General features: G+C 25.0%; 1 protein-coding gene across 1 annotated transcript in view; it reads right to left on the reverse strand.

The window, feature by feature from the left end:
* Ddr (discoidin domain-containing receptor 2) overlaps positions 1 to 15528 on the reverse strand; it is an 817465-nt gene that overhangs the window by 516011 nt on the left and 285926 nt on the right. The window contains 1 exon segment of the mRNA XM_075294255.1: positions 5737 to 6736. Within this exon segment, the coding sequence (XP_075150370.1) occupies positions 5737 to 6736 (1000 nt within the window).

Here is a 15528-nt window from a genome sequence, read left to right on the forward strand (position 1 = left end):
AAAATATATTTAACTTTTCGAAATATTTTGTTTTATGAACAGGAATATCGAATCTTTGGGCTGAAGATAAAAATTCTTCTAATATAGGCTAAAACTTGTTTGAGGATTTTGCCTACTTGGTTCAAAGTTTTTATACTCTCTGAGGAACAGGGTATAATAAATTTGCGCCTGCCAAGAAGGAACAGTCTAAATCCAAAATGAGTGTCAAACATTTTTCCTGAACCATTTTCCAAATATCTGGATATGGTTTTTGGAAAATAATCCTACCATGATATTATATATCCAATATGAGCTAAAATCGATTTCTGTCAAATATTTGCCCAGTGTGACCATAGCATAAGACCTATCGTTTAGTATACCCATCTTCTACACGCACAGAAAAAACATGTTTGGACATGGTTGCCGCATGCATTTAATTCTTATCTAGAGCATGTACATGTCGCGAAAACCATGTATTTAAAAATAATTTTCGAGCAGAGAAACAATTATGCTGGCAATAAGCATTTAAATGGTTCTCAAACGCCGCAAACATGTTCTGTTATTTAAATGATAGAAATTGAGACCATTAAATGGTTGGGAAAATCATGTACCTGATCATTCAATTTTTTTGACTTTTTTGCAGGGAAGAAAACTATTTTTATAGGTTACGTATAGACATGTCTAGAACCATTTCATGGCCATGTACATTTTTTTCGTGACCATTTAATTTTTTAAGTTTTTTTTTTTTGCAGCGAAAAGAATTTTATAAAAACATTGCGCAGGTACACACGATTTTCATTTTGCGAGTCAGTCGTTTGTTGATTGTTGCTTGGAATGGACGGAGAATACGGAATTACTGTGTTTTGTGTTAATTTATTTATTCAGAAGTGGAACGTGGTTTTATATGAAGACAAAATAGGGAAGTGTAATTGAAAAATGTACTTGTTTTTTATTCTGCATTTTGCTATATGGTTTCATTTATTTTTATTTGCAGTTACATGATGTCTTTGTTTGTACATTTGATGGGCACGAAGTAAATATGGAATCATTACTTATTGTTGAAATTTAACCAAAAGAGAGTGTGTAAAAATAGGTGATGTTTGCTTGCACGGCATTATAAATACAAATAAACAATGAATTGGTTTATAAATAAATAAAAACAAATAAATATAGTTAATTTTGTGTTTAATTTTCTCAAGTGGCGTCCTTTTTTCGGCGACGAAAAAAGTTTTTTCATAAAGAATAAAGCATTTTAGGTTGTGAGCATTTTCCTTTAACTAGAAGAAAAACATTTTTGATGAATACCATAATATTTTAGATCGTGACCATTGTCTTTTCATTCAAACAAAATTCTTTGTATCAATATAAGAACATTTTAAATGAGGACAATTTTATTTTTCTTAGAACCATGTTCACTGAGCCAACATGGCTGCAGTTGAAAATGTTACATAGTCGCCGCAAAAATAGCTCATATCATATTATTTTGCTCTTCGAATATGATCGTGACAATCATGTTTCTTCTCTGCGTGTACGAATTAAATTTTGAGTCGATGTAGCTATGTCCGTCTGTCTGCCTGCCATATATATTTATCACAGATTTAATCGGAATTGACGTATTTATGAACCGATCTTTTTCAAATTTCTGACATCTGAATAAGTTTCGTAAAACCTGCAAAATTCCATCTAAATCGGTTGAGATTTAACTAAAGCTTCCAAATATATCTTTAACCCGATATGCACTTACTTATATGCCCCCTGAGGCCATAGTTTCTTATGGATGTGCTTCACATATTGCCCAAAGAGAATTTTAGATAGGGCCGTCAAGTGCGCCAAATTTGGTTGAATATTTTGTTAAAATTTTATTTCTATAGAACATTTTATCAAAATCTTATTTCTATAGACAATTTTGTTAAAATTTTATTTATTTGGAAAATTTTGTCAAAATTTTATTTCTATAGAAAATTTTGTCAAACTTTTATTTCTATAAACAATTTTGTTAAAATTCTATTTCTATAGAAAAATTTGCTAAAATTTTATTTCCATGGAATATTCAGTCAAATTTTTATTTCTATAGAAAATTTTGTCAAATTTTTATTTCTATAAAATATTTTGTCAAAATTTTATTTCTATACAAAATGTTATCAAAATTTTATTTCTGTAGACAATTTTGGCAAAATTTTATTTCTATAGAAAATTTCGTCAAAATTTTATTTCTATAGAAAATTTTGTCAAAATTTTATTTCTAAAGAAAATTCTGTCAAAATTTTATTTCAAAAAAAAAGTTTGTCAATATTTTACTTCTATAGAAAATGTTGTTACAATTTTATTTCTATGGAAAATTCTGTTAAAATTTTATTTCTATAGAATATTTTGTCAACATTTTATTTCTTTGGAAAATTTTGTCAAAATTTTATATCTATAGAAGAACTTGTCAAAATTTTATTTCTATAGAAAAATTTGTCGAAATTTTATTCCTATACTAAATTTTGTAAAAATTTTATTTCTATACAAAATTTTGTAAAAATTTTATTTCTGTAGGAAATATTGTCAAAATTTTACTTTACTTTTACATATAAAATTTTATTAAAATTTTATTTCTATAGAAAAATTTGTCAAAATTTTATTTCTATAGAAAATTCTGTCAAAATTTTATTTCTAAAGAAAATTTTTGTCAAAATTTTATTTCTATAGAAAATTTTGTCAAAATTTTATTTCTATAGAAATTTTGTCAAAATTTTATTTCTGTAGAAAATTTTGTCGAAATTTTATTTCTATAGACAATTTTGTCAAATTTTTTTTTCTATAGAAAAATTTGTCAAAATTTTATTTCTATAGAAAATTCTGTCAAAATTTTATTTCTATAGAAAATTTTGTCAAAATTTTATTTCTATAGAAAATTTTGTCAAAATTTAATTTTCTATAGATAATTTTGTGAAAATTTTATTTCTATGGAAAATTTTGTCTAAATTTTATTTCGTTGTTTTTTTTTTTGATTTCAGCTTTTATTTAAATTTTATTTCTATAGAAAATTTTGCCAAATCTTTATTTCTATAGAAAATTTTGTCAAAATTTTATTTCTATAGAAAATTTTGTCAAAATGTTATTTCTATAGAAAATTTTGTCAAAACTTTATTTCTGTAGAAAATTCTGTCAAAATTTTATTTCAATAGAAAATTTTGTCAAAATTTTATTTCTATAGTAAATTCTGTCAAAATTTTTTTTCTATAGAAAATTTTGTCAAAATTTTATTTCTATAGAAAAATTTTGTCAAAATTTTATTTCTATAGAAAAATTTGTCAAAATTTTATTTCTAAAGGGTGATACGGTCAAAATTTGGTCAAGGGAAAACGCGTGTAAATCGGTGAAATCGTTTATTTAAAAAATCAAATTGAATTTCTTTTTCAAGTTCAATTAGTATAAAATCCAGGGAAAATATTCAGTTAGGCTTTCGCTTTTCCAAATCCGAATTGCCGGGCCTCACGCTTGACACCTGCCATCAGATTTTGTACAGCCACCTTGTCCACCTTCTTCGCCGCAGAAAGCCAATTTGCCTTGAACTGCTGCTCGTCCTTAGCAGTTTTTTTTTTTGGTTTTCTTTAGGTACCGCTTGACAATAGCCCAGTATTTCTCAATTGGGCGGATCTCTGGCGTGTTCGGAGGGTTCTTGTCCTTGGGAACCATCTGCACGTTGTTGGCGGCGTACCACTCCATGGCCTTTTGACCGTAATGGCAAGATGCCAAAGCCGGCCAAAACAGTACGGAACAACCGTGTTTCTTCAGGAAAGGCAGCACACGTTTATTCAAACACTCTTTCACGTAAATTTCTTGGTTGGCAGTCCCGGAAGCTATGAAAATGCTGCTTTTCAAGTCACAGGTACAGATGGCTTGCCAAACCAGATATTTCTTTGCGAACTTTGACAGTTTTATGTGCTTGAAAATATCTGCTACCTTTCCCCTTCCTTTTGCCGTTTAAAACTCCTGTCCCGGAAGCTGCTTGTAGTCGGCTTTGACGTAGGTTTCGTCGTCCATTACCACGCAGTCAAACTTCGTCAGCATCGTCGTGTACAGCCTCCGGGATCGCGCTTTGGCCATCGTATTTTGTTTATCATCACGATTTGGAGTCACTGCCTTCTTGTAAGTCGATAGTCCGGCTCGTTTTCTGGCTCGATGCACGGTTGTAGACGATACACGCAGCTTATTTGCGGCATCTCGGAGCTCTCTCCGAGGTTAGGGTTTCGCTTGAAACTACCGGCAACTCTCTTTGTCGTCTCAGTGGCTTCCGGTTTTCGATTTCCCCCCGATCCAGACTTCCTGGCTGTCGACAAACGTTTCCCAAACACTTTAATTACATTTTTAACGGTTGATTTGGCAACTTTTAGCGATTTTGCCAGCTTTGCGTGCGAGTAGCTCGGATTTTCGTAATGCGCGAGCAAAATTTTGATACGCTGCTCTTCTTGCTTGGACGGCATTTTGACAACTGAAGAGTGAATTCCAAAATCAAAATAGGAGCAACATTCTACACACACACACACCTTCAAAATGAGGGGTGTTCAGGTTTTTTAAATGCAAAATTGAAAGAAATACGTCAAGTTTATATTGACCAAATTTTGACCGTATCACCCTTTATAGAAAATTCTGTCAAAATTTTATTTGAATTTGAAATTGTCATAATTTTATTTCTATAGAAAATTCTTTCAAAATTTTATTTCTATAGAAAATTTTGTTTCTATAGCAAATTTTGTCAAAATTTTATTTCTATAGAAAATTTTGTTATTTCTTTGCAAAATTTTATAAAAATTTTATTTCTATGGAAAATTCTGTCGAAATTTTATTTCTAAAAAAATTTAGTCAACATTTTATTTCTTTGGCAAATTTGGTCAAAATTTTATTTCTATACAAGATCTTGTCAAAATTTTATTTCTATACGAAATTTTGTCAAAATTTTAATTCAATAGAAAATTTTGTCAAAATTGTATTTATTTCTATAGACAATTTTATCAAAATTTTATTGCTATGGAACATTTTGCCAAAATTTTATTTCTATAGAACAATTTTGCTAAAATGTTATTTCTATAGAAAATTTTTGTTAAAATTTTATTTATATTGAAAATTTTGTTAAAATTTTACTTCTTTGGAAAATTGTGTCAAAATTTTATTTCTATAGAAAATTTTGTCAAAATTTTATTTCTATAGAAAATTTTATCAAAATTGTATTTCTATAGACAATTTTATCCAAATTTTAGTTCTAAAGAAAATTTTGTCCAAATTTTATTTCTATAGAAAATTTTGTCAAAATTTTATTTCTATAGAAAATTTTGTCAAAATTTTATATCTAAAGAAAATTTTGTCAAAATTTTATATCTATAGAAAATTTTGTCAAAATATTATTTGTATAGAAAATTAGTCAAAATTTTATTTTCATAGAATTTTAGTCAAACTTTTATTTCAGTAGACAATTTTGTCAAAATTTTATTTCGATAAACAATTTTATTTCTATAGACAATTTTGTCAAAATTTTATTACTACATAAAATTTATGAAGTACCGATTTGAAAAATCTACCATCAAGAATTCTACCAATCTACTACATATAAAAAAATCTACAGTTTTTTGTAGAAGTCTACCAATTGTAGCAACCGTGATATCAACATAAATCCTTGTAAGGGTTTACCCCAATTAGCTGAGAATCATTTCATAGAACAGCCTGAAAGTATACTTTAGATATTTCCATACATATTTCCAACCACACAAAACTTACCTTAAACCTCTCGTTTCGCACAAATGATATTCACCAAATACACCACAGCCTAATTTTTCCACAATTACTAATGAGTGTCTTGGAAATTCCTGAAGCTGACAATTGGACATCTCTTCGGCATCGGCTATGTTCATGAAATCACTCAATTCGGTTACATTGTAATGATGTGGTTTTGTCAAAGTGACATTGGGCCCAGTAGCATAGGCAGCATACCCTGGACTTCCTCCACTTGTATTCTTGGTATGACCAGTGACGTAAGTAACAGGAATACTATTAACTCCCGAACCACTAGTCCCAGGAGACTTATCGAAATTTTGAGTTTTATTCGTAGGTAAGGTTAGGGCATTTTGAAAAGTTCCAGTTAAAAAACCACTCTTGCCATTTGGCAATGTTCCGGTAGATTTTCCCTGATGTTTCGGTTGCTGATGCTGCATTGTTGTTACTGTTCCTACTGTACCAGCCGGTATCTGAGGTGTTGTTGCTGTTGTGGCACCATCCATTTGCTGCTCGAGTAATGCATTGCTATTGGTAGCCAATGTTGTCGACATATTGGCTTTACAAATTGCCATTGCAGCATAATATTTCTCGGAGGGTGGCATTGTTATTGCAGCAGCAGTGGCCGCTCCTGATGTTGCTGGTGCTGTAGCGGCTAAAGATGAGGGCGATGTCTGTGGTTGCTTTAGTGCATAATGTGTTGATGAGAGTGTCGACGATAGAGATGGTGTGGGACCAGCAACATGAGTACCCATATTAGATGCACCCACACCCAAAGGTGGAGGCGGTGGAGGTGGTATATTCATATGGAACATATGGTTGAGAGTGTTGCGGTTACTCGTTAATGTTGCACTGTAATTACTGTTACTTCCATTAAGGCTATTTGAGCCAGCACCACCCAAAATACTACCACTGACTCCGCTATAGAGAGAATTTGACTTTTGCGTTGGTATTAGGTTTTGCATGTGTGGCACTGCATAATCCTGGCAAACGATATCGGGTACATCTGCGGTTAAAAGAGAGCAAAGAAAAGTTGACAACATAAAAATCGATAAGAAAATGTAAGTAACTGAAGGGATATGTGAATTTAATACATGGAATACATGAGTGGAAAGATTTGGAATTAAAAAATATTTAAAATATTTAAATCTGCTTTATATTGTTAACAATAAAATTTTAATGTTATCCGGACCTCACTTGAACTCCATTCCATACTATGTAAAAGTTCAATACTCGTGGGGAATATCCTCAATTTTCTTTTAATGATTTTTAAGCCTACTGATTTCAAATCCTAGAGTATAAAAGAAATGTATAATTTCAGCAATCATTCTTTGTGAAGGGATAATCTTCTTTAGATGTCGTTGGCCTAGGGGATGCCCTATAACCAAAAGCCCTTTCAGCTTCCTGATCTAACAGCAGCTGAAAGCCTCGGGAAGTCTGAAATGTATATGGGTGCAATGTCTAAATCCGAACGTATTTAAAATCGACACTTAAGTAGAAGCCAAATCCATTCTCTGTGCTAAATTGGAGTAAAATCTTGTCGAGATCGGATGTAAAATGTAGGTTTTGATACTATATTTGTCCAAATCGGTAGTAATCATAAATGGGAGCTATATCAAGATTTAAGTTCCCTGGTCCACAGAGTGATATACATTATCGATGTACATCGGGCTATACCGAAACATGTATCGACACTCATCCTATTCGGCACATCTCCTTTTGGAACTAAGCAACGAATCTATGCCAAATTTCTGATTGCATTATAGAAAGCTTTATCTTGATTGCAATATACAGACAGACAGCGTTAAATCAACTTATACTTTTTCCCCTGATCAGAAGTATATACATTTTATATAATCGGAAATCGAAAATAAAATTTTAACAAAATATTCTATAGAAATAAAATTGTCTCTAGAAATAAAATTTTGACAAAATTTTCTATAGAAATAAAATTTTGACAAAATGTATTATAAAAAAGATTGATACAATTTTTTATAGAAATAAAATTTTGACAAAATTTTCTATAGAAACAAAATGTTGACAAACTTTTTTATAGCAATAAAAATTTTACAAAATTATCTATAGAAATAAAATTTTGACAAAATTATCTATAGAAATAAAATTTTGACAAAATATTCTATAGAAATGAAATTATAACAAAATTTTCTATAGAAGTAAAATTTTGACAAAGTTTTATATAGCAATAAAAATTTGACAAAATTTTCTATAAAAATACAATTTTGACAAAATTTTCTATAGAAATAAAATTTTGACAAAATTTTATATAGCAATAAAAATTTGACAAAATTTTCTATAGAAATAAAATTTTGGTAAAATTTTCTATAGAAATAAAATTTTGACAAAATTTTCTATAGAAATAAAATTTTGACCAAATTTTCAATAGAAATAAAATTTTGACAAAATTTTCTATAGAAATAAAATTTTGACAAAATTTTCCATAGAAATAAAATTTTGACAAAATTTTCTATAGAAATAAAATTTTGACCAAATTTTCAGTAGAAATAAAATTTTGACAAAATTTTCTATAGAAATAAAATTTTGACAAAATTTTCTATAGAAATAAAATTTTGACAAAATTTTCTATAGAAATAAAATTTTGACAAAATTTTCTATAGAAATACAATTTTGACAAAATTTTCTATAGAAATAAAATTTTGACAAAATTTTCTATAGAATAAAATTCTGACAAAATTTTCTATAGAAATAAAATTTTGACAAAATTTTCTATAGCAATAAAAATTTGACAAATTTTTTTGTAGAAATAAAATTTTGAAAAATTTTTATATAGACATAAAATTTTGATCAAATTTTCTATATTATTAAAATTTTGACAAACTTTTCTATAGAAATAAAATTTTGACAAAATTTTCTATAGAAATAACATTTTAAAAATATTTTCAATAGAAATAATATTTTAAAAATATTTCCTATAGAAATAAAATTTTAACAAAATTTTCTATAAAAAAAATTACACCCTTTTCTATAGAAATGAAATCTAGAATATGTTTTCTATAGAAATAAAGTTTTGAAATTATTTTCTAAAGACCTAAATTTTTGACATTTTCTATAGAAATAACATTTTGACAAAATTTTCTATGGAAACAAAATTTTGACAAAATTTTCTGTGAAAATAGAACTTTGACAACATTTTCTATTGCAATAAAATTTCGACAAAATTTTCTATAGAAATAAAATTTTAACAAAATTTTCGAAAGAAATAAAATTTTAAGAAAATTTTCTATAGAAAAAAACAACATTTTTTATAGAAATAAAATTTTGACAAAATTTTCTATAGAAATAAAATTTTGACAAAATTTTCTACAGAAATGACATTATGGCAAAATTTTCTATAGAAGTAAAATTTTGACAAAATTTTCTATGGAAATGACATTTTGACAAATTTTTCTATAGAAATAAAATTATGACAAAAATTTCTGTAGAAGTAAAATGTTGACAAAGTTTTATATAACAATAAAAATTTGACAAAATTTTCTATAGAAATAAAATTGTGACAAATTTTTCTATAGCAATAAAAATATGACAAAATTTTCTATAGAAATAAAATTTTGACAAAATTTTCTATAGAAAAAAAATTTGACAAAATTTTTTTAAGAAATAAAATTTTTATAAAATTTTGTATAGAAATAAAATTTTGACAAAATTTTCTATAGAAATAAAATTTTGACAAAATTTTCTATAGAAATAAAATTTTGACAAAATTTTCTATAGAAATAAAATTTTGACAAAATTTTCTATAGCAATAAAAATTTGACAAAATTGTCTATAGAATAAAATTCTGACAAAATTTTCTATAGAAATAAAATTTTGACAAAATTTTCTATAGCAATAAAAATTTGACAAAATTTTCTATAGAAAAAAAAATTTGACAAATATTTCTATAGAAATGAAATTGTTACAAAATTTTCTATAGAAGTAAAATTTTGACAAAGTCTTATATATCAATAAAAATTTCACAAAACTTTCTTTAGAAATACAATTTTGACAAAATTTTCTATAGAAAAAAAATTTCGACAAAATTTTCTATAGAAATAAAAATTTGCGAACATTTTCTATAGAAAGAAAATTGTGACAAATTTTTCTATAGCAATAAAAATATGACAAAATTTTCTATAGAAATAAAATTTTGACAAAATTTTCTATAGAAATAAAATTTTAACAAAATCTTCTATGGCAATAAAAATATGACAAAATTTTGTATAGAAATAAAATTTTGACAATATTTTCTATAGAAATAAAATTTTGACAAAAATGTTCTATAGAAATAAAATTTTGACAAAATTTTCTATAGAAATAAAATTTTGACAAAATTGTCTATAGAATAAAATTCTGACAAAATTTTCTATAGAAATAAAATTTTGACAATATTTTCTATAGCAATAAAAATTTGACAAAATTTTTTGTAGAAATAAAATTTTGAAAAATTTTTATATAGAAATAAAATTTTGATCAAATTTTATATATTATTAAAATTTTGACAAAATTTTCTATAGGGCTAAAATTTTCATAACATTTTTTATAGAAATAAAATTTTTGCAAGATTTTCTATATAAATAAAATTTTGACAAAATTTTCTATAAAAATAAAATTTTGACAACATTTTCTATAGAAATAACATTTTAAGTAAATTTTCTATAGAAATAAAATTTAACAAATTTTTCTATGGAAATTTTGACAAATTTTGCAATCGAAATAAAATGTTGACAAAATTTTCTATAGAAATGAAATTATGACAAAATTTTATACAGCATTACAAATTTGACAAATTTTTCTATAGAAATAAAATTTTGACAAAAATTTCTATAGAAATACAATTTTGACAAAATTTTCAATAGAAATAAAATTTTATGAATATTTTCTATAGAAATAAAATTTGACAAAATTTTCTATAGCAATAAAAATTTGACAAAATTTTCTATAGAAATAAAATTTTGACAAATTATTCTATAGAAATAAAATTTTGACAACATTTTGTATAGAAATAAAATTTTGACAAAATTTTCTATAGCAATAAAAATTTGACAAAATTTTCTATAGAAATAAAATTTTGACAAAATTTACTATAGAAATAAATTGTTTAGACAATTTTCTATAGAAATAAAATTTTAAAAATATTTTCTATAGAAATAAAATTTTTAAAATATTTCCTATAGAAATAAAATTTTGACAAAATTTTCTGTAGAAATAAAATTTTGACAAAATTTTCTATAGAAATAAAATTTTGACAAATTTCTCTATAAAAATAAAATTTTGTCAAATTTTTCTATGTAAATACAATTGTGCCAAGTTTTCTATAGAAATATAATTTTGACAAAACATTCTATAGAAATAAAGTTTTAACAAAATTTTTTACCGAAATAAAAATTTGGCAAAATTTCATTCGATCCAGTTAATATTTGATACGCAGTGTTAGTCAATCATCTGTAACAACTTGGTTCCTATCGATCCCATATAAATCAAAATTCCCCAGATTTGGCTTTCTAATACCAAATTCAACAAATATGTTGACACATTATTCATGATATAAGTTTTGTTTGATATGAAAAAAATCATGTTGATTTGGAAAAAATTCCCAAAATTTTCCATTGAAATAATTCGAAACTTTGCTGTATAATTACACATTATTTCAATGGAAATTCCATTGTAAGTTGATATCGATTTGCCTTAGTCACTTATGCCATATAGCATTTCATGAACCGCAAACCACGAATTTATCTAGATAAGTTAAAGGGGTGCCGGGCATTTTGAACTTTTCATGATTTTTGACAAGTTTGGGCAGTGGACATTGTGACATTGTGTTTGTACATAAAGTGACAGTACGAAACACATCATAATTTCAATGAAAAGTGACATAGATGTCGTTCAAATTCATGAAATTATTAAAGTGTTGTGTAACCCAGTCAAATTTTTTCTTTTGGTTTTTGGGAGGAGAAATTTCAAAAAACCATTTTTAAGGCTTCCAAACTCTTCGATTCTGAATACATTTTTATATTAACTTTAAATATCAAAAGATTTCTAATTTCAGGAAAATTGAATGAAAACTCCGGCGTCTAAACTAAAAATTCGTAAATGATTGAATTAGTATAACTTAAATTTATAATTTTCCAAACGTCAATAACGCATTTTAGATGGAAAGTGAAATTATGCGTCGTCATTTTGACAAAGGATTAAACAAGTATTTTGGTATGCCCAATTGAAACTGCGATTGACACTATCATTTTCATATTTAAAGACATTTCAGTTAAAAAATTAATTGGATCAATTAATTTCGTGATTGACTCAGAAAAAATTTATATGTAGGAATATTCTAGTAGAAAGTTGACTCAAATCAATACTATTACGCGCGAACCCTTTAGTGGTCTAAACAAAAATTCTGACACCTTTTATCACACAGTAGTGTAAGGGATAATCATATTTCTCTATATCCTCTATATATTTCTCTTTATAAACATTTTACAAATGTTCACTGGGTTATCATTTGAACTTCGCCACAAATCCATTTGCAGCCAATTCACTGTGGCCACCAAAGCGTATAAGCAATAACAATTTGCAACGTATACGTGATGATGGAAACTACATTTCTCTGATACTCATACGTAATGGTGGCATATGAAACCATATGAAACTTGATATTCATTACTCGATAAACTCATAGCGGGAATTTTTATTTTGATGGTCATACAAATACTTCTATACACACACATAAACACATACAAACACTAAGTGAATATATTTCTATGAGGAAACAGGACAAACAAAAATTTTAACATATGAAAAACTCTAACACAACATTAGAATTCATTACAAATTGTACATGCCCAATTTGAATTGAAACTATTTTGCTGGCACATTTCGTCAGATATGTTTTTAAGCTGGTTAGCTTATATCCCTTTCTGGTGAAAATATATGATGTTGAAGTTATTGCATGGAGACTATAAATGTTGTCAAAATTTTATTTCCATAGAAAATTTTGCCAAAATTTTACTTCTATAGAAAATTTAGTTAACATTTAACTTCTATGGAAAATTTTGTAAAAATTTTATTTCTATAGAAATTTTTGAAAATATTAATTAATTATAAAATTTTGTTTGAATTTCATTTTTTTTAAATTTTGTTGAAATTTTATTTCTATAGAAAACTTTGCCGAATTTTACTATTACCGAAAATTTTGGCAAATTTTATTTCTATAGAAAATTTTGAAAATGTTAATTAATTATAAAATTTTGTTTGAATTTCATTTCTTTTAAAAATTTTGTTGAAATTTTATTTCTATAGAAAACTTTGCCGAAATTGTATTTCTATAGAAAATTTTGTCCAAATTTTATTTCTACAGAAAATGTTGTCAACATTCTATAGAAAGTTTTGTCAACAATTTATTTCTATAGAAAATTTTGTCAAAATGTTATTTCTATGGAAAAATTTTGTCAAAATTTCACTTCTATAGAAAATTTTGTCCAAATTTTATTTCTATAGAAAGTTTTGTCAAAAATTTATTTCTATAGTAAATTTTGTCAAAATTTTATTTCTATAGAAAATGTTGTCAAATTTTTATTGCTATAGAAAATTTTGTCAAAATTTTATTTCTATAGAAAATGTTGTCAAAATTTTATTTCTATAGAAAATTTTGTCAAAATGTTATTTCTATAGAAAATGTTGTTGTTTCAAAATTCTATTTCTATACACAATCTTGAAAATTTTAACTCTATAAAAAACTATGAAAATTTTAATCCAATAAAAAATTTTGTTTAAATTTTATTTCTATACAAAATTTTGCAAAAATTTTATTTCTATTGGAAATTTTATAGAAAGTTTTGTTAGTTTTATAGAAAATTTTGTCAAAATGTTATTTCTATGGAAAAATTTTGTCAAAATTTTATTTCTATAGAAAATTTTGGCAAAATTTTAATTCTATAGAAAATTTTGTCAAAACTTTATTTCTATAGAAATTTTTTTTCAAAATTATATTTCTATAGAAAATTTTATTTCTATAGACAATTTTGTCAACATTTTATTTTTATAGAAAATTTGTTTTATTTTTATAGAAAATTTGGTTTAAATTTTATTTCTATAGAAAAATTTGCCAAATTTTATATCTATAAAATTTTCGGCAAATTTTATTTCTATAGAAAATTTTGAAATTTTTAATTCTATATACAATTTTGAAATTTTTAATTCTATAGAAAATTATGTCATTATTTTATTTTGATAGAAATTTTTGACAAATTTCGTTTAAATTCTATTCTATTAAAAAGTTTGTTTAAATTTTATTTCTTTAAAAAATTTTATCAAAAATTTATTTCTATACAAAATTGTTGCCAAAATTGTATTTCTGTAGAAAATTTTCCCAAAATTTTATTTCGATAGAAAATTTTTTCAAAATTTTATAGAAAGTTTTGTCAACAATTTATTTCTATAGAAAATTTTGTCAAAATGTTATTTCTATGGAAAAATTTTATCACAATTTTATTTCTACAGAAAATTTTGGCAAAATTTTAATTCTATAGAAAATTTTGTCAACAGTTTATTTCTATAGAAAATTTTATCAAAATTATATTTCTATAGAAAATTTTATAAAAATACTATTTCTATAGAAATTTTTGTGAAAATTTTATTTCTATAGAAAATTTTGTCAAACTTTTATTTTTATACAAAATTTTATTTCTATAGAAAATGTTGTCAACATTTCATATCTAAAGAAAACTTGTTTTATTTTTATAGAAAATTTGGTTTAAATTTTATTTCTATAGAAAATTTGGTCAACATTTTATTTCTATTAAAAATTTTTCCAAATTTTATATCTATAAAATTATCGGCAAATTTTATTTCTATAGAAAATTCTGAAATTTTTTATGTTATAGAAATATAACATTAATAGAAAATTTTGTCAAAATTTTATTTCTATAAAAAATTTTGTCATCCTTTTATACAAAGTTTTGTCAACAATCTATTTCTATAGAAAATTTTGTCAAAATGTTATTTTTATGGAAAAATTTTGTCAAAATTTTATTTCTACAGAAAATTTTGTCAAAATTTTAATTCTATAGAAAATTTTGTCAAAATTTTATTTCTATAGAAAATTTTGTCAAAATTATATTTCTATAGAGAATTTTATAAAAATTCTATTTTTATACAAAATTTTATTTCTATACCAAAAATTTGGGCAACATTTTATTTTTATAGAAATTTTTGGCAAATTTTATTTCTATAGAAGTTTTTGGCAAATTTTATTTCTATACAAAATTTTGAAATTTTTAATTCTATAAAAATTTTATTTCTATAGTAAATTGTGGGAAAATTTTATTTCTATAGAAAATTTTGTCAACACTTTATAGAAAGTTTTGTCAACAATTTAGTTCTATAGAAAATTTTGTCAAAATCTTATTTCTATGGAAAAATTTTGTCAAAATTTCATTTCTATAGAAAACTTTGTCAACATTTTATTTCAATATAGAAAATTTTGTAAAAATTTTATTTCTGATTATTAATTTTGTTCGGTTTGAGGTCATAGAAACAGTCGACTATTGATGTGTTTTAATATTTTTTTCCACTAACCATCTTCTGGGATTTTGTATTTGAGTTCGTGTGCTGCTGTTCGTTTCTCAAACACATCAATAATCGATTGTAACTATGACCTCAAGACGAACAAAATTAATAATAAGAATAATCATAAAATAGGTCAACAATACTCAAAAATACGTAAAAATTTTATTTCTATAGAAAATTTTGTCAAAATTTTATTTCTATAGAAAATTTTGCAAA

This window comes from Haematobia irritans, chromosome 2, assembly GCF_050003625.1.
Source record: "Haematobia irritans isolate KBUSLIRL chromosome 2, ASM5000362v1, whole genome shotgun sequence".
NCBI classification, from domain to species: domain Eukaryota; kingdom Metazoa; phylum Arthropoda; class Insecta; order Diptera; family Muscidae; genus Haematobia; species Haematobia irritans.